At 48.9% G+C, this 26,657-nt stretch overlaps 2 protein-coding genes and 1 long non-coding RNA gene across 5 annotated transcripts; 1 reads left to right on the top strand and 2 right to left on the bottom strand.

Moving 5' to 3' along the window:
- Positions 1-99: 99 nt before the first annotated feature.
- On the bottom strand, positions 100-5,046 carry CENPV (centromere protein V). Its single transcript, XM_020809082.3, has 5 exons — positions 4,601-5,046; positions 2,892-2,990; positions 2,481-2,550; positions 1,381-1,495; positions 100-343 (listed from the first exon to the last, which is right to left on the bottom strand). Exons 1-5 carry the CDS (start codon positions 4,945-4,947, stop codon positions 219-221), a joined length of 756 nt encoding a protein of 251 aa, XP_020664741.3. The 5' UTR covers positions 4,948-5,046; the 3' UTR covers positions 100-218.
- A 7,856-nt stretch (positions 5,047-12,902) lies between these two features.
- LOC110087399 (polyubiquitin-A) lies at positions 12,903-19,720 on the top strand. The gene is made up of 2 exons (XM_020809069.3): positions 12,903-13,033; positions 14,776-19,720. Exon 2 carries the CDS (start codon positions 14,781-14,783, stop codon positions 19,572-19,574), a length of 4,794 nt encoding a protein of 1,597 aa, XP_020664728.3. The 5' UTR covers positions 12,903-13,033; positions 14,776-14,780; the 3' UTR covers positions 19,575-19,720.
- Positions 19,721-20,195: 475 nt separating this feature from the next.
- LOC110087424 (uncharacterized) lies at positions 20,196-24,944 on the bottom strand. 3 transcript variants are annotated; one of them, XR_013538033.1, is made up of 5 exons: positions 24,531-24,944; positions 24,099-24,178; positions 23,160-23,273; positions 22,631-22,724; positions 20,196-22,493 (listed from the first exon to the last, which is right to left on the bottom strand). It is a non-coding gene; the product is annotated as an uncharacterized LOC110087424 (long non-coding RNA). The 3 variants fall into 3 exon arrangements; XR_013538032.1 differs by having other exon boundaries at positions 23,160-23,958; positions 24,099-24,944; XR_013538031.1 differs by having other exon boundaries at positions 24,099-24,944.
- Between the last annotated feature and the right edge of the window lie 1,713 nt (positions 24,945-26,657).

The following is a 26,657-nucleotide window of genomic DNA, read 5'->3' as shown; positions in this document are numbered from 1 at the left end:
ATGGGAGGGAGGGAGGTATTTAAAAAAAACAAGATTTGTTGGGGAATCGTTCTTCCGGTAGTGTTTACTCATGGGGAAAAAAGGGGTGGCACAAAAAGGTTTATTTTACAAAAATACAAGCTTTATTGCCTAAATCTACCTGGAACAAACAGGAGGGTTTCAAGAGGGGTGGAGGGGAAGAGGTGACCCGTCAGGGCACCTGTCCCGAACTGGCTGGGTCATGGGTTCGACATGGATCTGATGGTGGGGTGGGCCTTCACGGCTTTCTCCCACTCCTTGCCGTTGATTGCCTCCACTGTGACTTTGTTCACGGTGCCTTCATCCAAGCAGTGCGGTGCTATTCCTGCGAGGGAAAAGACAACGTATGAGGCAGAGTGACTCCCCCCCTCGCCCCGTCCTCTGGATCTTCCCCTAAAGGACAGGGCCAGCCTCTTTCAACCTGGCACTTTCCAAGAGGGACTGAACTCCGGCTCCCATCATTCCTGTGGCCGTGCTAGGTTAAAAAAACACTGGTCTGGGATGTCAAAGACGGAAGCATCCAGGGCTCCGGAGCAAAGCTGTATGGAGCAGGACTCAAAAAGACCCCTGTCTGAAGTGGTGGCCCACAATTCGTCCTTTGGGGCTACCGCTTTGAGCATTTCCCCAGGCAGCTAAAACCCAGTTCCTTTGGGGGTGTGAAGGACTTATTTGGGGCACAACCTAATGCTCCTATAAATGCCAGCGGCAGAGTGCCACTTCTGAGTTTAGAAAAAAAAAACTCTCTCCTCCTGCCCCATTCAAAGCTCTCAGGAAAGAAAACACCAGCGGAATGTTTAAATCGCCCACACCTCCGCACCACTTGGGGGCTTTACTCGCCCTTCAGATGCACCCTTGGGCTCTTGCAGCAGGTCACCACAAAAAAAGGCAGGTATCAGTAGACTGGAGAAAGGCAGTCGACGCCTCAGAATCTACCAGTAGACCTCTGGGATAGTGCCATCAGATCGGCGAGGATTCCCAGTTCCCACCAGTTCAAGAATAGCAGCCCCACTGAAAACTTGGGACAGTTGAAAGCTAAGAAATGTGGGGAGGAAAACCAGGAGTGGATTTATTTGGGGGCCCTGGAAGATGTCCTAGCTGAGCTTTAAAACTCAAAACAAAAAAACCTACCATTCCTGACCTACAAGGCTAGGACAGAGACAGGTCACCCCACTCTCTGGCTTATTGGGTGGCGTCCAAACATGAATTTGCCTTCTGGGCCCCTGAAAGAGGCTCAGCTCAACCCCTCTGAGCCCCCGTGTGACTTCCATATTGAGTTGCTGGGGCTCGGGAGGAGTCGAAACCAAGGACCGCAAGTGATTCCCACCCCGCTGGAAGTGCCGGCTGCGAAGACTTCTTCCCTACCGTAGCCGTCCGGATTGGAGCGCGGGGTGTAGAAGCTCTGGACGCCGCAGGTCTTGCAAAAGGTGTGCTTGGCGCAGTGGGTGTTGAAGGTGTAGGTGGCGAGGTTGTCGGCACCCTGGGCGGGAGGGAGTACATGGTCTTAGCGTGAGGGAGGGGGAGCCTCTTTCCAACCGAGAGCCAAAATTCAAATTCAGGAAAGATCTGGGGGGGGGGGCAAACACGGGCATCTTCGCACCTCATGATCTTTGTGGGCCACAGCTAAACCTGAAGAGGCGAAGAGGCCGCGGTTTCCCCTTCATCCCTTAGCGTGTTTTCTTTGCCTCCGCTTGATCCCACTTTCTGCTGCCATGAGACTGCCCTCGGAGATCCTCCCCCACTGGTTGTCTGGGGAGGGGCTGAGATGTTCTTGGGGGTGATTCAGGGAGGATAAGGCTGGAGGAGTCATTTCAGTGGCTTCCCCTCCACTCCCCGGGCGAAAGGAACCATCTCTCACCCGTTGGGGTCTGAGGTTTGGCCACACAACTCCCACAAAGGTGGGGGAAAACCTGGTGCCCCTCCCCTAAAGGATGTGTTTTGGAGGAGGGACTCCATCAGGCCAGGAAGATCTGCCCTTTATTTTCCTACCATTCCCCGGCAGATTCTCCTCTCAATGTTGGCGTCCTCTACATTTCGGTGCCCCAGGTCAAAGAACCCTGCTACTCAGTCCTAGTTACAGCCCTGCCAGGAGGTAGACTAGGCCTCTTCTCTGGCAATGAATTCGAACTCACTCCCCAGGTTTTTTAAGATGCTGCAATGGCTGTTAAAGCCATCTGTGACTGTGCAGTGTACCTACACTGCCTGTTGCTTTTCAGACGTGCCGGAAACATCTTTGAAGTCATATGCTCAGGAGCTCAGTGTCACCTAGAAACTTGTTACCATGGATCGAGAGAGCTCAGCCCAAGCTCTTGCCCGAGAATATTAATGGCAAATATTTATTTCCCCATACTGCGTAGCTGTAACCTCCAGATCCATCCAACTGTGCCGAAAATTAACCGAGATGCGTGTCTCCTGCCACGGCCACCAACACACAAACAGACACCGTTCTCAGGTCCCAGCGTTACCTTCAGCAGCTTGAAGTGTGAGGCCGGAACAATGAAATGCCGGTTTTGCTTCTTGACGCAGATGCTGCAGCTGGGAAGGGCAGGCCGGGTGGGAGAGACAGAGAAGGGGAGGAGTGAAAAGGCGCTCAGCGAAACCCACCCACTGCACAGTCCCTGCTCTTAAAAGTACAAAGTCCATCATCCTCAGCAGGCTCCGAAGCGCTTAAAGCATGCCCCAGCCACCTTAGGAGGGGGAGGAGGCCTGTCTGGAAGGAGTTTCAGCCAGGCCAGCTTCCCTCTCTTGACTAACGGAGGGGGAAAGCGTGCCATTTTCATACGGACTGGGGACGCTTCTCTGAAAGCCGGCGGTCCTGAGAGTTTTTGCCACGGCTGCTTCGAGAAGGGAGCAGGCAGGCAAGCGCCCCCACTTACTTGCAGTCGAAGACGTGGACGACGTCTGAGGCCCAGACCTCAAAACGGACAGCCCCACAGTGGCAACCTCCCGTGTGCTTCACCAGCCCTTGGTATTCGCTGGAAAAAAAGGAGGAGAATTATTATTTAGAATCCCAACTTCTCGGAAATGTTATTTTTGGTGGGCAATTTTCACGTCGTAGAATGCTCCGTACGGGCTCCAGGGTTTGGACAGCGGTAGCCTTCAAAGGTCAGTTTTCCACAATCAATTAGAACCATCGCCGTTCGAAAACTGTGCCTCGGGAAAAGGAGGAAAACGAAGAAAAGGACACATTGGGCTCTTTCACCTTCAGGGATCCTTTCTGCCAGTCTCTTCCCCCCCCCCCCCAGCTTGGTGCTTTTAGATTGTGCTGGCCCACATCTCCCATCATCCCCAGGCCAGTGTGATGGGACGTGATGGGAGAGTTGCAGTCCACTTCCACTGCCTCCGGAAGGTCACAAATTGAGCAAAACTACCCTCGGGTGGTATTCAGGCTATGAGACGAGCGCCTTAAGCGTTCGTGGTCACTGCCTGGACCTGACACGTATCCCACCAAATACAAAATTAAGCTAAATGGAGAATGTTTTTCAAAAATGTTGAGATGACTGGAAAAAAGAGAAGGAACCCCAAGGCTTGGAAAGGGAGTGTCTTTTGAGTCTAGTTTAATCCCAGATTGTTCTTATTAATAATTGCATGCCACCAAGTCAATTCTGACGCAGAAGCAACCATTTTTCAGGGTTTTCCAAAGTCGTTGACACTTCCCTTCTTCTGTGGGTGCTTTGGGACCGTTGTGCCGCTTGCCCAAGGCTATACAGGCTGGCTCTTTTACCAGGAGGCGCCATGGGGGCATCGAACCCCCGACCTCTGGTCCCACAGCCAGTTCAACTTGTTCTTGTGCTTATAGAAGGGACATGGGACGGAATACTATGATATTTACAGTACAGTATGTGCATTTCCCCCTTTTCCAGAAAACTATACCCCCCAAAAGGGGGTAGGTGCTCCTTGTATAAAATCCAGAAACAATAATATCCTTACCAGATGATCCTTATCAGATTATTCCAAACAGAGCTTTAAAGTTTTACCAATACCCAAGCTTAAGAAGGATCCTGGAGGACTTCAAAAACTAAGCAACTGAACAGTTGCATCTTAAGACACGTTCCAGGATTCCAGTACAAACAATGTGCAAGATGTAAACCTTTCAGTTTCTTTGAGTGACCCATTTAATGGTCCTTCAGTTTCCTTCACTGGTCTTCTACCCCCCCATGTCAAATGTTTCAGCTGGAGGGCTTTTATCCACTGGAGGAGGTGGGCAAGTCTGAAATTCAGACCTGAGGAGTGACCGACCGCCTGGAAACCATAAAATCTAGCGGGCTGCAGCTTCCCTACCTCCGGCTTATTTCTTAATTTAAAAAAAAAAACAAGCAAAACCACTATCGGATTTTAATGTAACCTTTCCCCCCCCCCACACACACACACACACTGCCCATCCTAAAGGCTCGACTCTTCCCCTCTGCGCAACAAGTTGGAGGTCTCCGCGCGCCCCGGGGAAAGGCTCGAGGGTCCCCGCGCAGCCTTTGCGCCAGCGCGCCCCCAGCGCGCCCTATGTATGGATCCAGGTCTAGATCGGGGAGGGGGGGCTCGGCGCCGGATCGTGTTCCCCCCCCGCTTCGCCCTCCCCCAAAAAACTCACAAGGTGTCCAGCAGGAGCTTGGCCGCTTCTTCGCAGCTCACCCGCTGGCGCTTCTGGAACTGGAGCCAGCGCTCTTGCTGCGCGCCCAGATCCAGGGCGCACGGCGGCTCCTCCTCGCGAGCAGGCGCCCCAGCTGCTGCAGCTGCTGGTGGTGCCGCCGAGGCCGGGGCGGGGGGATCGGCCGCCTCGAAGAGCTTCTGGGGGCTCTCCTCCCCACCCCCGGCGGCTTTGGAGGCCCGATCCCGAGCGGAGAGGATGGCGGGGATCCTCCTGGCCCCGGAGGAGGAGGAGGCGGCGGGGCCCTTGCGCGTGGCGTTGCCCGCCGGCGACCTCTTCGCCTTCCCCATGGCTAGTGCGGTGGCGCGGGAGGTGGCCACGCCGCCCCTGCCCCTGCCGCCCCTGCCGCCGCCGCCCCTTCTTCTTGCTCTCTTGGCCGCTCGAGGGCGCTCCTGAGCCGCGACAGCGCCTCGCCTCCATCCACGTGGAGGAAGAAGGAAGAAAAGGACTCCCGAACTGCCATCCGCGCCAGACGGGCCGGGAGCTGATGGGATCTGTAGTCCTCCTGCCACCTCTGAATCCTCAGCCTTTCCCTACAGGAAAAGCCAGTTCTGCTGGTTCCTAAGTCTGTATCCGTTTGCTTCCTTCAGGGCAGATTGTTTTTAAAAAATGGTATGCCGCCTTGGGCCCCCCTTAGGGGAGAAAGGCGGGATGCAGCTCAAATTTAATACAATAAATAGCTCAACTTAGAGGTGTGCAGAATCCACAGTGGTGGGGGTGTACCTTCCTTAGGGCCAGCGCAAATGTCATTAAACCCTAAGCTTGGTTCCTGTAACTGGTTCATTCCCACCCACCCACCGCACCCCACTCCTTTTATTTTTTAGGAGAAAAGGAAAAGCGTCTATTCCAAGTCAGTGGAAGGACCTGGAAGATCAGGGAGAGAGAGAGGATGGGATCCTGGCGGTATCCGAAGAGAGGCTGAGTGCTGTGGAACCCGAAAGCTGCCACCAAGCGGTTGTCAAAGCGACACACGGCTCTATGTGTTTCAGACAAGGTGGGGGGGGTTGTGGAAACAGCTATTTTTAGGGACAAGCTGATCTTAAGGGACAGCTGCAGGGGAGGCCTTCGAGAGAGGTGGCCCCTCGCAGACCCCACTGTGACCCTTGCAGCGGGTGGGTGGCCCCAAAGAGTCTGTGCTGTATTCGGAAATCATCCACCACAAGGAGGGACCCCCCCCTTTCTCCGGGATTCCACTGCAGGAGGTTGCCCCACATCCACGCCACTTTAAAAACTGGATCACGGGGAGGGGGGGATGATGCAGTGTGCCCAAGGCTAGCCAGGCTGGCTGTTTCCCTGGGAGACACTGCGGAGAATTGAACGCCCAACTTCTGGCTGTGCAAGAAGATACTGGGACCACTGTTAGGACTATGTGCAATAGATAAGTGGGTCCTTTATCAAATCAAGGGTGAACAAATCTCTAGACGCAAAAAGGATGGAATGGAGGCTGTCCCATTTTGGGCACATCACGAGAAGGCAGGATGCTCAGGAAAATACCATCATGCTGGGAAGGGTGGGAAGCCGCAGGAAAAGAGGAAGACCCAACACGAGATGGACGGACTCCCTCGAGGAAACCACGACATTTGAGTTTGCAAGAGCTGAGCTGTTGAGGACGGGACATTCTGGATAGCGCTCATTCACGGGGTCGACATAATTCAGAGGCAACTTGACAGAACAAGAACGCCAATTATGTTTCGTGAAAATATTGTTCTTCAATTTGTTAGTAAGAAACGGCCGTTGTTAGCAGATGTGCTTCCTTTCTTTGACTTCGAAATGGTTACCCTGTAGTTTGGCCTCTGAATGGGTGAAGTCCTTACCCTAGCCCCCCCCCCGTAATGGTATAGGCAGGGGAGTGATATTAGTTTGTCCCTTTTAAATATTTGTGTACATCTTGTTTTTAACTTCCATATTGTCTCTTAAGGCTGTATGTAAGCTTCCTCTTTATACTCATAGTTCTTAGCTTTAAATATTTTCTTTCCATGGTGTAAGCTGCCTTAGGTCCTTTTTAAGGAGAAAGGTGGGGGAGGATATGTTGAAACAAACAAACAAATACTGTAAATAAATGCATTTTGGTATTTAGGGATTGCTATTTCTTCACGCCAAGGTGTTCTTTTAAGAGCTTAAGTGGTGACGGGTGACAAACTCTTTCAAGCTCGGCCTTGTGCTCAGGTATATACTTCCTGTGTCTCATGGTAGGCAGGAGGTGAGGTCACCCTACTGCTAATGGGAACCGGATATATTATGAACCCCCAAGTTGAGTTGCAAAATTATAATTAGAGCCTTTTCCACTGGGCTCCGGCGATTCTTCCGGGTTGCCTTTTCAACATGGGCCCTTAATAAGGCTCACTCAGCACCAGAACCAGTTTTTAATAGTAGGTCTGTGGCCACAGTAATGTGTGTAGGCACATCTCTTGAGTATTTTTCCTGTTACTCCGCAGCATCTGAAGGCTGGACGTTAGAGGGGTGTCAGCTTAAAGCCCTGCTTGACTAGCTCATCAACCTTACCGCGACAGCAAAGATTATAGGTTGTGATTTAGTGGTAAAATTGGGAATGCTTATGCTTAGTCCTCTTAATCAACTTGCACTCAACAAGAATTCGAAACATGGAGTTCGTTCGGCTTACTCCAGAGGGAAATATTTCCTCTCGGGGATCGGGAGGCTCCTTCTAGCCACTTTCATCTCCAAAAGGAGCAGATATTTCGGGAAGCGAACGCCTTTTCACGAACGAGATGTCTCGGGTACAACAGGTATCGCCGAAGTGGACATTTTTATTTCGAAGAAACAACATAGTCAGGTTGAACAAAAGAGAAAGGAATCCCTAAAAACCACCATGTGGACCGATTGCAACATTTGGTTTATCCTTGAGTCTTTGTGCCATGACTTGTTCAGAGTAAATATTTAGAATAAATAAAATGATAAGTACAATGTATCTGAAAATAACAAAATAGAATAACAAAAACAGGCAAGTGTTTCTCTTTTTCTAGCTTTTAGGAAGGGAGGTGGATGGGAGCACTTCCTGTTATTCCCGTTCTGAAATGTATTCCCCCGATTAATTCTAACATGAGTCACTTTGTTTCTGCTTTCTGCGATTCTACAAAGTCTAGTCTCCACAAGAGCAACTGAACCAACACAGTCCTGAAATACTCCTCAGACAGGTAACACTTGCTTGAGATTTAGCCGTACCAACAAAAAGATATCTACCCTCCCCAACAATTTTTTAAAAATTTCCTTCTTCCTTGCCATAATTCGCCTACTTTTTGTTGGGGGTGTTTTGGCCAGGATAAAGTTTCTAGTCCTCATTTTTAAACTATCTTCTTGAGCTTTCTGTATACTTCTCCCCTATGAATCAGATGGCAAGTTGGAATGATTTTCTGAAAGAGCCACTACTCGTGAGAAAGTGCTCCAGTCAGACATGCAAACTACTTTTATGTCTTCTTGCTTGGGGGAGGGGCGTAGTTCCTATTTTATTTGACAGGAACACAATCTACTTGATTTTGTTTGCTTCTGCCATTTATATCCTGCTCTACAGCACGAACGCCTCAAGACAAGACCAGAGGAAAAAGAGGAATTCTCACTGTTATAAGGTTCCTTTAACGACCAGATTGAATGCAACCATAATGCTATAATTCTGGCAGATATTAGTAGTCTTTTTATCATGACCACCAAGACCTGAAAGAACTCAACAAAATTAGAAACCAAAAAAAACTAGTTGAGCCACATGATGGCTCTGCTTTTTGTCTCCTCCCTTATATGTCAGTCGGACATTTGAGGGAGTATTACTTTGGGTATAACTTTACTTTTTAATTCTTACACTTCCATCCATGGTTGCATCTCCCTGCTTTAACCTCACAACAGCCCTGTAAGGTAGACTAAAAGAGACTGACAGGCCCAAGGTCATCTGGTGGCTTTCCTTCCTAAGTGAGGATTTGAACCCAGGTCTCAAAAGTTCTAGTCCAACTTTCCAGCTGCTCTGCCACACTTGCGTTGACTGCTTTTTCTAAACTCTGCTCAAAACCGATTTACTGTATTTCGTTAAATCGTTCTTGAACAGCTAATTGCCTCCATGTTTTCTGATCAGATTCTCCCTCTGCCCCAACGTCTGCTTTTTTTCATCCACCGTCCATTTCGTGCTGTGAGACCTTTGAGTGCAAACGTGGAACTTGCATGTCCCACGATAAGAACATGACTTTGTAATTTCTTATCCCTTCCTGATAGCTATTATCTGTAGGCCTGGGGCAGTTGTTCCACTCTGCCAAGCGGTTGGGCCGGCCATGATATGAGCAGCACCTTGGATCTCTCTCTGGGAAGCCAGAAATGAAACACACTGGTTGATGCTGTCTGCGTTTTTCAGACCCTATAAAGCAGGAATCACTCAAGTCTGGAAATGTTTTTCATTAGTCCTTGATGCCTTCTAAGGCTGACCTCTAATAAACAAATCAGATCAGGAATTTAGCTAAGAAAAAAAAAAGGCAAGGGAATGTAAACTGAAGGTAAAAGAACAATCTGGAAAATTGCTAAATCGTTTCCAAGAACTGTGTGGGGTCCAAAGTTCACATCTCAGGATAACTAGTACTTCAGATTAAACAGTACATTTCTTCCTCCTTTCACACCCATGCTATTTTAATAAAGCACACTCATGTGACCGTGACTCAGCAGAAGGTTTCTGGGAGTGTTGCCCACCGGTTAAATCAGGTCACAGAAATAAAAGGGCCTTTGAAATTCTGGAAACAACTCCCCCTCGCATATGCTCTGCTGAGTGGCTGTGCAAAAAAACAACAACACAATCTTTCTCATCTTTCCTAACATCTGAACGGAGAAAGCTGAAATAGTCCTAGCCCAATAAGTTATTTCTGTATTATGTTCATTCTCTTAATTAAATGCAATTATTGGAAACAATTCACACATTCTAAATTATCTGTGCCTATTCCACCATGCTAAAGCCTACCTTAATTTTACTGATTTTTTGTGTATGTTAGCTGTGACCGACATAGCTTTCAAGGCAAGTGAGATTCTTAAGGAGTGGTTTTACCAACTCCACATCCCTAGTGAGGTTCCAGGGCTGAGTAAGGGATTTGAATCCAAGCCTCCCAAGTCCTAGTCATCCACTACACACCACACTGGGCATTCCCACTGAAATAAATAGCCCACTTTTAATTAGAACTCCAGAATGGCTTGGCCAATGAGTCAGACTTGCTTTAGATATATTTATCCGGGCATGTCAAAGGGTTCGGTTTGCAGCTTGCATTTCTAGACAGTTAAATAACCTGACTTTGACTTTCATGAGCCAAGAGAAAAATAAACCTATACAGCGCCGTACGTTTTGCTCCAAAAGCAAGAAGAAAATTACAAATACTGTATGGTGTATACGAAATACAACTTGTCCTTTAGAAGCTGGGCCGAGAGGTAAAAAGACACAACTGGAGCGTAACAGAAATGTCCCCTAAACCTCCACCCCACCCTGGTCTAGCAAAACTTGTTTGAACTCCATCCTGTGTGCAAACAAGGAAAACAATGAATTTTCTGAGCCTTCTTTTAACTCCCATTCCTAGGAAAGAAACAATGGACCCTATCTGGAAAGGGAAGGCAGAGAGGTGATATGATTGCCCTTGTTAAATATTTGAAGGACTGTAACATGAACAATGGGGCGATCACGCTTGTTTTCTGTGCCTTTAGGGGGCAGTTACTGAACCAATGGATTCGGACGACAAGAAAGGAGATTTGGACTAAACTTTAGGAAGAGTCTTCTGGCAGTAAGGGCTGTTTGAGAGTGGAAGGGGCTATCTCAAGATAGTAGACCCTCCTTCACATAAGGTTTTCATATAGAGGGGTTGGATAGCTGTTTGTCAGGAAGGCTTTAGTTCAGAGGATTAGGCTTGATTAACTTTAGAATCCCCTCTGGCTGTGCAGTTCTGGGCTTCTTCCTCCATATAGTTTTCTTGTTGTTTGGAAAAGAGCTGGTCTTACGAAGTGGGGGAATCTCACGTACGAACGGAGCCTTCCTATCAGCACACCCGATGCCGCTTTCCGAACGGGTTCCTTTTACAACATTGCCCAGTTACCTATTTGTTAACTTTAAAGCTCCGAGGCCCTGGCTGCTCCCCGTTCTTCCGAGAAATCTGAATACAGTACACCAATGCCATTCTCCCCGTCATGCGATCTGAACACAACAAGGGTGTTTTTTTGCCAGCACAGCACTGATGGATGCGTTCATCAGCTGATGTTTGTCAGGTCACCCAGAATCCCCAGGACAGAAATGAAAAAGAAAAAACCTTTTAAAGACTTTCCAGAGTTAATCATCTGCTTTCTAGAGTTCTCTGACCATAAAGCAAAAACTGGGTACCCAATATGCTGAGAGACATAAAATTTAGAGTGCTAATAAATAATCTGTTTATTATTTTGGAATGCATCATGCAAGCTTCCAAGTTAACACAGAATGGTTCCTCTAGTTATATGTTCAGGAATGGCTTTCAAACAGGGGCGGGGGGGGGGGGAGGAGAAAAAGAAAAATTAAATATTTGAAATAAAGCCAAATAATAAGACTGTCCATGCCATTAATTTTACCTTTATCTCCACATTGACAGAGGTCCCAGTATGGGTACCTCTTACATGTTAATTCAGTTATGTCAACAAATAGGTTTGCTATAAAGAAATAATTTAAAAAATGGTTTCATGTTGTGTGAGAGAACTTTTTTGTTAGTTCTCTTTTTTTAGGCACCCATTTTTGATCCAGGTTCTCCTTTGGCACAAGTATTAATTTTGAGCAAGTTCAAAAGGAGGTTTCAGCCTCGTTTCCTGAGGAAAACTGGCAGCTGAAACCTTGGATTAATTTCATATGATCTGCTCCATTTAAAGAATTTAAACAAGTTTTCTTCTGCAATGCAACTCCTGCTGTGTTGTTTTAATGCCAATAATTCCAAGAATGTGTGTCCAGAATTGGCACAAACAGTTGGAGACAATAAAATCTTTCAAAAACAAGCAAATCATTTTTTTTTCAAGAATAAGGACTTTGTGGCTCACAAATTATTCCTCATCAATCCTTTTAAAAAATTGTGTCAGACAGACTTTGGTCCCAGCTAGCTTGTACATTTTTCCCTGTTATGTTTTCCTAACACATATATAAGCAGGTATAAAAAAATATGAGGGACTCTTTCTGTTTAAAGCCAAAAGCAAGGGCCATTTTCCAGATTGTGTTGCTAGTTATTGGGAAAGGAGAAATAAATATTCCTAATACACAAAATAATCATGGTATGAATCTCTTTTCTTTTTGATCTGGTAATGCTGCCACACATTTTGTCCTCTTTTCTTTTTATATGCTGCCATGGTTGTGCTTGTCAGTTTTCAGATATTTCCTTCACAGCTGTATTTTTTTTAAAATATAATATAAGCAGTTTTCCAGAAAAAGAAGCATGAAAATAAATAAAACACACAAAAAAACCAGGCAGTGATTGGGAAGCAAGAACCGAATCTCCCTCACAGGATGAAGGCTTTTGTGCGAGGGGAAAAAAGAAAATAAAATCAGTGTTGTCTCTATTTGTATTATTTCAGGGTTATTAATACTTCCCTTCCTCATTCAAAAATTTAGCCTTTTCTATTTTAAAGAGAATTTATTACACCGTAAATCCCTCACGAATAAGCTTCCCACTATTCCCCCCCCCTCCCCCAAAGCTCTCCTCAGTGGCTGCCCAGCCCCCCTCAAGAGGCTTCGCAACTCCTTTCCCGCATGCGCACTACGACCCTTTTCCGATTAGCCCCACCCCCTTCTCGAAATCTTCTCCGAGGTGGAGGGCCTTAGCAACAAGGGCGACGTCACTCCGGGCCAATCAGCGACGAGTTAGTCATTCGCTTCCCCTCCCCGCCCTTTTTCCTTCCGTCTTCTCTCCCCTGGATTCTTCTAGAGCTTTCCTGACGACAGCCTCACGCTGGGACCAATCAGAGAACGAATTCTTCCCCTTTCCACCAATCGCCACAGAAAGGCCCCGTAAATCCCGCCTCAAACCTTTTCTGACGCTTTTCGAATGAGGCGAAAGAATTTTTTGCCAACTCGACCTATATATCCTTCCGCGCCAAAAAAGACTTTACCCCTTTTTTCCCCCTCTTGTTGTGGGTCAGGCCAAAAATCTAACGCCCGCTTCATTTCTCCGTCGTCTCTGTGTCACAGAAAATACAATAGTGTTCTGGGAAGTCGGTTTTTACTGTTTTCCTGAGGAACTATTTTTTCAAGACGGAAGGATATCAGTGTTAGCTCGAGGAGGCGGAGCTTCAGAGAGGACAGCCTATAAATAAGGCTGGCGTGGGACAGGAAACGCAGTAGCGAAACGTCTCCGAGCAGCGTGTGTTGGTTTGGTGTTTTCGTTTTATTCTGGCGGTCGTGATAAAGTGGTAAGATGGCGGTGGAGGAGACAGAAAGCGGGGCTGTTTGTGAGGAGCCCTAGTCTTGAGGGGGCGGTTTTACCTCATGATGGGCGTGGGTTGCGTCACTGGCGCCCATTAAGGCGAGGGTCGGGGTCGGGGGTGGCCATGGTTGTGAGGAGGGGATGAGGCTTGGGGTCCGTTTATGAGGTGGAAAATGGGGGCTTTTTCTTAGCGATCGCGTCTTGAGGGAGTCGGGCCGCTTCGGCCGCCCGCGAGGCTAAAGGACGGGGGGAAATTACGGAGGAAGAAGAAAGAGGGATGTTGCCCCGGAACAAGTGGGTGGCATGGCTATTAAGCCTTGGCTGGATTAAAAAAAAAGGGAGGGATTGGGCGGGCAGAAAGAGTGGATTTGATTGTTAAATCGAATTGATTTCCATTGGAATTTTTTTAAAAGATCTTTTTTACGATTTAAAATAACTTTTATTTACATAGATGTTTTTAAGATAAAGAAGCATTTATTTTTATCAATTTCGGAGGAAAGGAAGCGTTTGGGAACCACGGGGAGGGCGAAACGCATAAAGAGAGGTGTGGCTTATATGTTGGCAGTCCTGTTGGTTCGTTATGAAAGCAGCTCCAGGAATTGGGCATGGAGAGTAAAAACAGCTCAGGTTTTGGTTGGGACGACAAACTCCATCACCCTCAATTTCTTAGGGAGGTGGTTTGGGGCGATGGGGCTTGTAGTCAAGGCGATGGGTCTGAGAGTTGGGATTGCAGCCCTGGAATGCTGGATGCAGTGTTACTGGTACTGTATTCTGTTCCTTTATTTGCTCCAATAGTGCCAAGTCATTATGGTATAAATCTGGATAAGGAACAGGATGTGAATGATGAAGCTAATCAAGGGGGAAAAATTGCTGCATGAGCCAGAATTCCATGCAATTGTTTTGCTGAGCTTTATGCCAAATGTATATCATGGATAGTATTTGACGGCATTTAATAGAGGCATTGTTTCTTTTATTTACTGTTTTTCATTTTTAGCAAAGAGTCCAGGGTGGAGATCAGTATGTAGTGAGGTATTTACATAGTCTAGAGATGATTGCGCTGGCTAATCTGAGTAAAGAAATATGAAAGTAACAAGTTGCAACACCCAAATTTGGAGTCTTAACTGGCAAAGGATTGTGTTCACAGAGGGTTTCTTAAAACCTTTGCCACCGGACAGTGCTTGGGATTGCAGTCAGATGGCTTCCCTTTTCCTTTTAAGGAACCCCACCCCCTGTTTTGCCAAGATTGGTGAAATGGTTAAAGATGGTAAAACATAATGATGGAGTAGTTAGTTCTTGCAGGTGAATTCTTCCCGTGGGCATCAGTGGGCAGGTACTATACTAGATGGCAACGAAGGGATAAACACCCAGGAACTGATTTAATTCGGAGCAGTGAGATCCACATTTAAGAATAACCAGCTTTAAATTAATTCTTCTATTAAAGGTGGCAGATTGAAAGAATCTTAAAACTGCTTACGATACCAGCTGAGCTCTTTGATTATAAGTCTAGCTTCTACAGATCTTAAGTAGCCATAGGTAGGCTAAGATTCAAGTCAATCACTTAAGACATTTTTCTCCAGGTTACTAGTCCTTTTGAGACAGGGGTAGGGGTTTGAGTGTCTTTAACTGAGGAGCTCCTTCAGAGTTTTCTGGTTATCCTTTGTATGTTGCTGAAATAGCAATCGAATAAAACTGTCTGATGAGAAAATTCCCTTTGCTATCTCATTACAGTTAAAATGCAGATCTTTGTGAAGACCCTGACCGGCAAGACCATCACCCTGGAGGTGGAGCCGAGCGACACCATTGAGAACGTCAAGGCCAAGATCCAGGACAAAGAGGGCATTCCCCCGGACCAGCAGAGGCTGATCTTTGCCGGCAAGCAGCTGGAAGATGGCCGCACCCTCTCCGACTACAACATCCAGAAGGAGTCCACCCTCCACCTGGTCCTGCGCCTGAGGGGAGGCATGCAGATCTTTGTGAAGACCCTGACCGGCAAGACCATCACCCTGGAGGTGGAGCCGAGCGACACCATTGAGAACGTCAAGGCCAAGATCCAGGACAAAGAGGGCATTCCCCCGGACCAGCAGAGGCTGATCTTTGCCGGCAAGCAGCTGGAAGATGGCCGCACCCTCTCCGACTACAACATCCAGAAGGAGTCCACCCTCCACCTTGTCTTGCGCCTGAGGGGAGGCATGCAGATCTTTGTGAAGACCCTGACGGGCAAGACCATCACCCTGGAGGTGGAGCCGAGCGACACCATTGAGAACGTGAAGGCCAAGATCCAGGACAAAGAGGGCATTCCCCCGGACCAGCAGAGGCTGATCTTTGCCGGCAAGCAGCTGGAAGATGGCCGCACCCTCTCCGACTACAACATCCAGAAGGAGTCCACCCTCCACCTGGTCCTGCGCCTGAGGGGAGGCATGCAGATCTTTGTGAAGACCCTGACCGGCAAGACCATCACCCTGGAGGTGGAGCCGAGCGACACCATTGAGAACGTGAAGGCCAAGATCCAGGACAAAGAGGGCATTCCCCCGGACCAGCAGAGGCTGATCTTTGCCGGCAAGCAGCTGGAAGATGGCCGCACCCTCTCCGACTACAACATCCAGAAGGAGTCCACCCTCCACCTGGTCCTGCGCCTGAGGGGAGGCATGCAGATCTTTGTGAAGACCCTGACCGGCAAGACCATCACCCTGGAGGTGGAGCCGAGCGACACCATTGAGAACGTGAAGGCCAAGATCCAGGACAAAGAGGGCATTCCCCCGGACCAGCAGAGGCTGATCTTTGCCGGCAAGCAGCTGGAAGATGGCCGCACCCTCTCCGACTACAACATCCAGAAGGAGTCCACCCTCCACCTGGTCCTGCGCCTGAGGGGAGGCATGCAGATCTTTGTGAAGACCCTGACCGGCAAGACCATCACCCTGGAGGTGGAGCCGAGCGACACCATTGAGAACGTCAAGGCCAAGATCCAGGACAAAGAGGGCATTCCCCCGGACCAGCAGAGGCTGATCTTTGCCGGCAAGCAGCTGGAAGATGGCCGCACCCTCTCCGACTACAACATCCAGAAGGAGTCCACCCTCCACCTGGTCCTGCGCCTGAGGGGAGGCATGCAGATCTTTGTGAAGACCCTGACCGGCAAGACCATCACCCTGGAGGTGGAGCCGAGTGACACCATTGAGAACGTGAAGGCCAAGATCCAGGACAAAGAGGGCATTCCCCCGGACCAGCAGAGGCTGATCTTTGCCGGCAAGCAGCTGGAAGATGGCCGCACCCTCTCCGACTACAACATCCAGAAGGAGTCCACCCTCCACCTGGTCCTGCGCCTGAGGGGAGGCATGCAGATCTTTGTGAAGACCCTGACCGGCAAGACCATCACCCTGGAGGTGGAGCCGAGTGACACCATTGAGAACGTGAAGGCCAAGATCCAGGACAAAGAGGGCATTCCCCCGGACCAGCAGAGGCTGATCTTTGCCGGCAAGCAGCTGGAAGATGGCCGCACCCTCTCCGACTACAACATCCAGAAGGAGTCCACCCTCCACCTGGTCCTGCGCCTGAGGGGAGGCATGCAGATCTTTGTGAAGACCCTGACCGGCAAGACCATCACCCTGGAGGTGGAGCCGAGCGACACCATTGAGAACGTCAAGGCCAAGATCCAGGACAAAGAGGGCATTCCCCCGGACCAGCAGAGGCTGATCTTTGCCGGCAAGCAGCTGGAAGATGGCCGCACCCTCTCCGACTACAACATCCAGAAGGAGTCCACCCTCCACCTGGTCCTGCGCCTGAGGGGAGGCATGCAGATCTTTGTGAAGACCCTGACCGGCAAGACCATCACCCTGGAGGTGGAGCCGAGTGACACCATTGAGAACGTGAAGGCCAAGATCCAGGACAAAGAGGGCATTCCCCCGGACCAGCAGAGGCTGATCTTTGCCGGCAAGCAGCTGGAAGATGGCCGCACCCTCTCCGACTACAACATCCAGAAGGAGTCCACCCTCCACCTGGTCCTGCGCCTGAGGGGAGGCATGCAGATCTTTGTGAAGACCCTGACCGGCAAGACCATCACCCTGGAGGTGGAGCCGAGCGACACCATTGAGAACGTGAAGGCCAAGATCCAGGACAAAGAGGGCATTCCCCCGGACCAGCAGAGGCTGATCTTTGCCGGCAAGCAGCTGGAAGATGGCCGCACCCTCTCCGACTACAACATCCAGAAGGAGTCCACCCTCCACCTGGTCCTGCGCCTGAGGGGAGGCATGCAGATCTTTGTGAAGACCCTGACCGGCAAGACCATCACCCTGGAGGTGGAGCCGAGCGACACCATTGAGAACGTCAAGGCCAAGATCCAGGACAAAGAGGGCATTCCCCCGGACCAGCAGAGGCTGATCTTTGCCGGCAAGCAGCTGGAAGATGGCCGCACCCTCTCCGACTACAACATCCAGAAGGAGTCCACCCTCCACCTGGTCCTGCGCCTGAGGGGAGGCATGCAGATCTTTGTGAAGACCCTGACCGGCAAGACCATCACCCTGGAGGTGGAGCCGAGTGACACCATTGAGAACGTCAAGGCCAAGATCCAGGACAAAGAGGGCATTCCCCCGGACCAGCAGAGGCTGATCTTTGCCGGCAAGCAGCTGGAAGATGGCCGCACCCTCTCCGACTACAACATCCAGAAGGAGTCCACCCTCCACCTGGTCCTGCGCCTGAGGGGAGGCATGCAGATCTTTGTGAAGACCCTGACCGGCAAGACCATCACCCTGGAGGTGGAGCCGAGTGACACCATTGAGAACGTGAAGGCCAAGATCCAGGACAAAGAGGGCATTCCCCCGGACCAGCAGAGGCTGATCTTTGCCGGCAAGCAGCTGGAAGATGGCCGCACCCTCTCCGACTACAACATCCAGAAGGAGTCCACCCTCCACCTGGTCCTGCGCCTGAGGGGAGGCATGCAGATCTTTGTGAAGACCCTGACCGGCAAGACCATCACCCTGGAGGTGGAGCCGAGCGACACCATTGAGAACGTCAAGGCCAAGATCCAGGACAAAGAGGGCATTCCCCCGGACCAGCAGAGGCTGATCTTTGCCGGCAAGCAGCTGGAAGATGGCCGCACCCTCTCCGACTACAACATCCAGAAGGAGTCCACCCTCCACCTGGTCCTGCGCCTGAGGGGAGGCATGCAGATCTTTGTGAAGACCCTGACCGGCAAGACCATCACCCTGGAGGTGGAGCCGAGTGACACCATTGAGAACGTGAAGGCCAAGATCCAGGACAAAGAGGGCATTCCCCCGGACCAGCAGAGGCTGATCTTTGCCGGCAAGCAGCTGGAAGATGGCCGCACCCTCTCCGACTACAACATCCAGAAGGAGTCCACCCTCCACCTGGTCCTGCGCCTGAGGGGAGGCATGCAGATCTTTGTGAAGACCCTGACCGGCAAGACCATCACCCTGGAGGTGGAGCCGAGCGACACCATTGAGAACGTGAAGGCCAAGATCCAGGACAAAGAGGGCATTCCCCCGGACCAGCAGAGGCTGATCTTTGCCGGCAAGCAGCTGGAAGATGGCCGCACCCTCTCCGACTACAACATCCAGAAGGAGTCCACCCTCCACCTGGTCCTGCGCCTGAGGGGAGGCATGCAGATCTTTGTGAAGACCCTGACCGGCAAGACCATCACCCTGGAGGTGGAGCCGAGTGACACCATTGAGAACGTCAAGGCCAAGATCCAGGACAAAGAGGGCATTCCCCCGGACCAGCAGAGGCTGATCTTTGCCGGCAAGCAGCTGGAAGATGGCCGCACCCTCTCCGACTACAACATCCAGAAGGAGTCCACCCTCCACCTGGTCCTGCGCCTGAGGGGAGGCATGCAGATCTTTGTGAAGACCCTGACCGGCAAGACCATCACCCTGGAGGTGGAGCCGAGCGACACCATTGAGAACGTCAAGGCCAAGATCCAGGACAAAGAGGGCATTCCCCCGGACCAGCAGAGGCTGATCTTTGCCGGCAAGCAGCTGGAAGATGGCCGCACCCTCTCCGACTACAACATCCAGAAGGAGTCCACCCTCCACCTGGTCCTGCGCCTGAGGGGAGGCATGCAGATCTTTGTGAAGACCCTGACCGGCAAGACCATCACCCTGGAGGTGGAGCCGAGCGACACCATTGAGAACGTCAAGGCCAAGATCCAGGACAAAGAGGGCATTCCCCCGGACCAGCAGAGGCTGATCTTTGCCGGCAAGCAGCTGGAAGATGGCCGCACCCTCTCCGACTACAACATCCAGAAGGAGTCCACCCTCCACCTTGTCTTGCGCCTGAGGGGAGGCATGCAGATCTTTGTGAAGACCCTGACCGGCAAGACCATCACCCTGGAGGTGGAGCCGAGTGACACCATTGAGAACGTCAAGGCCAAGATCCAGGACAAAGAGGGCATTCCCCCGGACCAGCAGAGGCTGATCTTTGCCGGCAAGCAGCTGGAAGATGGCCGCACCCTCTCCGACTACAACATCCAGAAGGAGTCCACCCTCCACCTGGTCCTGCGCCTGAGGGGAGGCTGCTAGATGTTACGAACAATTTGAGAAGTTGCCAATAGTGTTTGTTTGCACTGTACTAGTGTAATGTCTACATGTTGTGAGGTGTAAATGCAAGTTCGGTAATTGCCAGCCTTGTATGGGTAAATGCTAATAAAGTTTTCCCTTGCACGTTGCATCTTGGTCCTTGTGAGTTGTGAAAGGGGCACTTAAAAGTGGAACCTTAAGTGCATTGTTTTCAGAGAGGGGCTGTCAAATTTTAGATTTATATCAGGCTATTACACCTAGGGACGTGGTGGCGCTGTGGGCTAAATCGCAGAAGCCTGTGCTGCAGGGTCAGAAGACCAAGCAGTCGTAAGATCGAATCCACACGATGGAGTGAGCTCCCGTCGCTTGTCCCAGCTCCCGCCAACCTAGCGGTTTGAAAGCATGCAAATGCAAGTAGATAAATAGGGACCACTTCAGTGGGAAGGTAACAGCGTTCAGTGTCTTAAGTCGCACTGGCCATGTGACCATGGAAGATTGTCTTCGGACAAAACGCTGGCGCTATGGCTTGGAAACGGGGATGAGCACCGCCCCCTAGAGTTGAACACGACTGGACAAAAATTGTCAAGGGGAACCTTTACCTTTACCTTATTACACCTATGCCAATTGGAAAATACTGTTTTTTATTCAAAAGTCAGTGGAATAAAACACAGGGAAGGATGCAGGGCAGGTTGTTTTGTTTTGTTTTGTTTTTGGCAGTCCAAACCCCAAAATTCTCTGTTCTGGGAGTTCTCCCTGACAAGGCCAGAAACCTTACAGGCAATTAAATGTGCTTCGCCGAAAGGAAGGCTTTGCAATCATGCTCCTAGTTTCCTGTTCAAAATGAGCTCTCGGGTGTTACCAGGAAGCATGGGTGGAGCTAGGCCTTTTTCCCTGGGTGAGCCACAGTAAGCTGCTTGTAGAGCTGGCAGAGTGGGAGTGCGCAAGTGGTGCATTTCAAACTTATCTCAGTTAAATACAGGGACTTCCAGGACCCAATCATTCTTTTTCATATTACTAGACTTGCGCAGGGAATCTGGAACAATTCCAGCTGTTCTTACTGGGGATGGAGCCATCATTCTACCCTGCTTGCCATATATGGTTCTTCCCTTGTGCTTGTCATAAAAGCCCCAGTCAGTTACATAAAAGAGTACATGAAATTACAAGTGTTTTGGGGAAGAAAATTCCAGTGAAAACAAGCAGCACGATAAACCAAACTACTGTGTTTGTTGTACATGTGTGCTGTCTTTCTCCTTGGTAGGACTCAAAAAACAGTTCTTCAGGCGATCAGAGTATTAAAACTGAAAAAATCTTTTTAAGCAGGTCATATTTCAAATGCTTGTGTATGGAATTCCTGGTGTGCAAAGAGGAGAGCAGGGTAACCTGTTGGGCACACCCTGGTCTAGTTTGCAATTTCTGTCCCTTTGTCTTCTGGAGAGCCGTGCATTCACCTCCGGAGAACCAGCACTTTGGTCCTAGAAGAAAGTCTGGGGGTTTTGCAGTTTCAAGTGCCATCCATCCGGGTGCTCCTTCCTTATCAGATTGGCTGCTGCTTCTCTGCAGCACTCTGTAGGTGCCTTCTGGTGCTGATATTTGTGAACTGCAGGGCACCGCTTTCCTCAGAACATGGGATGTTCTCCAGAAGTGAGAAAAAAGGTTTTGGTGCACTTCCCAAGGGTGGCAAGTGGGCCAGCTTTTAATATAGGCCCTAGCTGGCTATGTGATATTTATTTATTTGATTTGTATCCTGCCCATCTGGTCTATACAACCACTCTAGGCGGCTTCCAGTATAACATTAGCAAATAATAAAATAACACAAGATTACATAAATCTTTGAGTGACAGTTTACAAACCAGAAAAATTAATTTTAAAAAATAGATAAAGAAAAAGTGAGAAGAAGTATTGACTGGAGGGAAAGAATCAAGTATTGATTGATACCTGTTATGGCACTGGTGTAGCAGAGGGAGGATTAGATCTAGAGCAGTGGTTCTTAACGTGGGCGATAATGCCTCCCAGGGGGCGATTTCATTTTTTAGGGGGGCGGTAGAATGAAAAGGGGCGGTAGAGCAGAAGGGGGGCGGTAGGGGGCGCTGGAGCAAGCCAAATCTGTGAAGATGGCTGCAGCCTTTTTACAATGTGCATGAATATATATTTTCCTCCAATCTTAATTTAGTTTCAGAGTTTTCATCTTGAAATTTTTAGTTCCTGCATTGCGGGTTTTTTTAATGCCCTTTTTATATATTTTTTTTGCGTGTTAAAATTCGCTTGCAACTAAATCATTAAATGTTACTTTTTGGGGGCTTTTCATTTTCTTGGAATTGAATTTTGTTTTCAGGGGTCATTGGATTTAAGTGTCTTAAATAAGTAAATAAGTAAGTAAGTAAATAAATAAATAAATAAATAAATGGGATATCATCACCACGGGGAGGGGGGGGCGATGATAACTTCCTCAATGGCTCAAGGGGGCGTTTCTTTCAAAAAGGTTAAAAACCACTGATCTAGAGTTCAGGGGGCCAGCATTTCAAGTTTCGGCCCACAAGAGGATCATTACTTGGTGAAGATTTTGCAAGCCGAAAAACTTGCAGGCCTCATGTTCATAACACGTTAGTTCCTCCACTTTGTGGGTTGATCTCAGTTCCCTTTAATGGCAGAAAAACAATGTTAAAAGCCCAGGTCTGCAGTTTTCTGGGAGGAACTCTTGAGGAAATGACTATGCAATTTGTGAAACATAAAAGGTCAAAGTGCAACCCATAAAAAGTGGAGTCACAGTACTCCCTTGGGGGCAACGGGGGCTGATGGAGGTTTTATTTGGCTTGCCTTGTAGCTACGCCTCTCCTGAGGGCCGCCTCCATTTTTCCCCTCACTTCGGGGTTCAGGGATCTCCTCGATTGCTTTCTCACTTATCTCAAAGCCAAACATCTGGATCTAGAAGAAGGAAGCAAAGTGGGTTTGGTAAGGAGTGGGATGGGCTTTGCACAGCTGCAGCTGCTGAGGCAGAAAATGTTGAGTATTTTTTCATTCGAATGGGGGGGGTGATGGAAGTGGGGAAGTCCTTAAGTGACCTTAGCATTTTTGCAGTCCTGGTGGTACGCTCGAAGATGGTCAGCTGTGGCTGCGTCCAAGCGCTCCCACTCTTCTGCCGTTCAATGTGAACCACTGCAGAGAAGGAAATAATGGGGTTTGCACCAGTTTTTAAATCACATGTTAAGAGGTTTTCAATTCATGAAGATTACATGGGCCAGATTTCCAGTTTTCTCTTTAACCAGACGGTGTCAGTGTTACTTTATGAAAACTACAGTAAGCCTTGTTTTTTTTTAGCAGCCTGCATTGCACACAGTAGCGGTCGTAGGAATACACCCTGTCTGTGCAAATCCCTGCCATAGAGAACAGCCATGTGTAATTAAAAGTCCTAGGTGCCTAAACTAGCCGGCTGCTCTTGGGGTCGACAGCAACAGGTTGTGATTCAAGGTGTTTTAAAGTGCTAAGGAGGTTTGGCTTTTCAGCCACATTGACTAATACGTCTTGGGCACTCTCTGGGTGTTACCGGCATCCAGTGACAATGAGTTCCTCAGGCCACCGGGGCTTGCTTACTTGTGCCAGCAGCCTCCAACATCTGCTCCAGCAGCTTGAGGGTGATGGTTCTGGCTGTTCTTTGTCTCTTGCCAGCTTGAGGTCTGCTGTCTTCAATGACTTTGAATTTGAGACCTATATCGGACAAAAAAACCAAAACAAAAATGTGAGTAACATCACTATCTGCAACTTGACAGCCTGTCCCTTCACTAATGAATCATCATCCCCTTGACCATGATCCATATATCCCCACCTCTGGTTGTGGGGCCATCCATCGCTAAATGTGAGAATCATGCAGGTTCACTCTTGTATCTGAGGAAGTGGACTTGATTCACAGAAGCTCACATTAAAATATAGCAGTTTTAAAGCTATCACAATGTTTTTTTGTGTGTGTGTGCCCCCCTCCATTTGTCAGATATGCTCAGGCATCTCTGAAAACTGACATCCTCAAATCCACCTTTTCTTCCAGAAGGGCTTATCTTTGCCTCCTGAAAGCCTGGCTAGAACAGATCTTCCATCTGCCTAGAGCCTCATCTTTGGTTTGCAAATGGTTCCCATTAAGTTACTAGTCCATAACATTCAAAACAAAAGCCTGCCTCTTCACACATATGTATGTACATGTGAAATACTAGCAATTTAGAAGGGGGAGAAAAACCCACCCAATTCTCTTTCAGACTCCTGATAGTTTAATAGTCTTAAAAGTGGTTCCTCCTCCTCCTTAGAGGCAATCAGACCTATTTAGCAGCCTTGGGCAAGGATTATGGGAGCTGTAGTTGCAGCATCTGGAGAGCCAAAGTTTCTCTGTCCTTGATTGGCATGTCTGTCAGCATTGGGCACAAGAAAAAAAGTTAAAAGCGTGCCTTTTTTGGGCTGCAGCCTCGCACCAGATCCCGTAGTCATGGGTAACCCAACAAAGAGGTAATAACAAAGCAATACAACCACACATTTTTATTTGTTTACCTGTTTGTGACCAGCAGAAAGGAGTCCAGGAATTCTGAGATGCTGTCTGGGACTCGGCCGAGGGTGCAGGGGCTAGGAGGCTTACAAAATTAGTAGTAGGTGTCCCCCTTTAGAAATCCTCAGGAAGTGCTGCCAGACCCTAGAATTTAGGTGCTTGGCCCTAAGTGTCCTATAGAAATCCCACAGGGCCCCAGGGAGGAAAGTCCAAGCTGCAAATGTCACTTTTAAAGCCCCTCTTAACCACAATTCTATTATTTTTCTAACTCTCTTAAACATACAAGGTTTCGGTCCTTGAACAGTGATGTGTTCTATTATTTTATGAATGTCCCGCTTTTCCCCAAATATAAGAAGCCGAGGCCACTGGATGCAGCCGAAAACACAATTTCGACATGAAAAAAGGCTTCTCTGTTTGCACGCGTGAACACGTCTTACCTTCCAGCAGAATAGGCGGCGGTAGAAACCTATGAGAGACACAAGGAGGGGAAAGAAAAGGCCAGTCATTCAAAAAACCTGACCTGGGAATTCACAGAGGACAACTCGAAGAACCAGAGTTGCAGGGAACTTTAACCTTTCACAGTCCATGTCAATCTGAAGGCCCTCAAGGCAAGACGGGGAAAGTTATGATGCTTTGGATCAGGGAAAGGGGTGCAGACCTCCAGTGAAGCCCAAAGGGCCAAGCTGCAACCCCGGGAAAGCCAGGTTCAGCCGTAGGGCCCAAGGTTCCCCACACCCTTGAACATAAAAACACCCCAAGTGGGACATTTGGAATGAAATCAAAGCACATATACATCCAACAAGGGTGCTGACCCTGATTCTCTTAGGGTGTGAAACTTAACCCTTTCTCCCCCCCCCTCCTGCCAACACAAAGCTCTTAAGCCTTGATACTTCCCGATGCTTTCACTGGAAACGGGTCTGGGGTTTGTTTATTACCATCTTCTGCTCCACGAGTCTGTTGATTTCAGCCTGAAGCCCGTGCATCTGTTCCTTGGCTCTTGCTTGCATTTCGTAGCGGATCTGCCTCTCCTGAAAGACGCACGTTGGGAGAGAGGAGTCAAGCACCCGGAGGACACCCGTAGAATTTCTGAGGCTAAGCTGGGTGGCCCCTGGTTTGTCCTCGGATGGGGGGCCACCGGGCAGTCCCTGAGATCTCCAGACAGGACGAGGATTTTCGGCTGAAACCTTGGGTGGCCATGGTTTGCCCTCTAGATTTGGCAAAGGGGCTTAGGGCAACCACAGGTCTGTGCCCCTGGGTGGAGCAAAACGCTTTCAGTCATCATCATCACAAACAGATGAGACTGTGCTTTAATCTTCCCACATCATAGATGGAGAACGGAGAATGGCGGATGAATGGTGCCAACGTAGCCACCCTGAGTCCCCTTTACTGGGTTAAAAAATAAGGCATAAAATGCATTAAAATAAATAAAATGAGTTTTCATGTCTGGAAGAGCATACCTGAGACAGCTGCTCCTCCAGGTGGGTCTTCTGCATTTCAAATTTCCTCTTGGCCTCTTCAAAAAGCTGTGTGACCCGAATCTCTTCTTGCCTTCCGGAGAAGTTGAGTTTTTACCTCTTCTCTTCTTCCTCTCGGAACATCCCGAGTCTCTCCTGTTGTTCAGTCTTCTCCACCCGCTGCCTCTGTAGCAGCTCCCGTTCCTCTCTGGAAAGATGGAGTTCAGGAACTGCAAAAAAAAAAGGGGGGGGAGCAAGGAGAGAAAAAGCAGCAGCGCAAAACATGGTAAGGAGCGCGTCGTCTGGATGTGACCTCAGTTTCTGGTAGGAAGCAGAAGGAGAACTGAAAACCGAAGTGCCATGTCTGGACGAATCCTTGATTATAGGATTCATTATTATTCATTATTATGAAAAGGAAGCATAAGTAACATGGAGAGGATTTTTTAAAAAAATATTTATTTTCCCCGTGCTGGCTTCTCATGGGAACCAGTTCAGGATTAAGTCATTTTTGCATCTGTAACTTTTCTTTTCCACCTCGGTGTGTACCTTAGGAGTGGATGAGAAATTTAGTTCTCTTTGCTCTTCATAAGAATCCGCCCAAGCTTGCAAAATTCTTTGCATTGGGAGGAAGCATGAGATTTAAAAGGCTGGGAAGTGGGAGACGCCTGATAAAGTGATCCTGGCCCTGCGGTGCTAAAAACTAAAAAGTCTGCATTTGAACACTGTATATCTGACCCATTTTATACTGAATTGTGGTTCCCAATTCATCCACAGCGCTATGGCAGGCGGGTACATAGTGGCCAGGAACAGCGCTGTCTTTCTATAGCATGAAAACATTGCATTTTCTGGAGCCCAGTGTCCAGAAAATGGAAAACCCAGCACATAGCCCATGGCTGTTTGGGCTACAGAATGCTGGGAACTATGATGTAAAAAAACAAAACAACCCCCCCCACAAAAAAACCAGAAGCCATTTGCCCAAGAGTTGATCTGACTGTCCAAAAGCGCGTTGTTCGCCTCCCGTCTTCCGCTTTCATCCTCGGTGGTGACACACTTCGCAAGGCCCTGTAGCTCCATAGAGGAAATGCTGAATTTGGTGTAGGCGAAAGAAAG

This window comes from Pogona vitticeps, chromosome 7 (assembly GCF_051106095.1).
Source record: "Pogona vitticeps strain Pit_001003342236 chromosome 7, PviZW2.1, whole genome shotgun sequence".
In the NCBI taxonomy this organism is placed as follows: Eukaryota; Metazoa; Chordata; class Lepidosauria; order Squamata; family Agamidae; genus Pogona; species Pogona vitticeps.
This window is presented reverse-complemented; position numbering and strand designations above follow the sequence as displayed.

Bases quoted from the DNA above. Each gene is read 5' to 3' on its own strand.
- CENPV (XM_020809082.3), bottom strand. From the start codon at position 4,947: ATGGGGAAGGCGAAGAGGTCGCCGGCGGGCAACGCCACGCGCAAGGGC. The intron at 2,551-2,891 runs GTAAGTGGGGGC...TGCCCTTCCCAG, and splicing joins GTCCACGTCTTCGACTGCAA to CTGCAGCATCTGCGTCAAGA. The intron at 1,496-2,480 runs GTAACGCTGGGA...CCTCCCGCCCAG, and splicing joins CACACTTCAAGCTGCTGAAG to GGTGCCGACAACCTCGCCAC.
- LOC110087399 (XM_020809069.3), top strand. From the start codon at position 14,781: ATGCAGATCTTTGTGAAGACCCTGACCGGCAAGACCATCACCCTGGAG.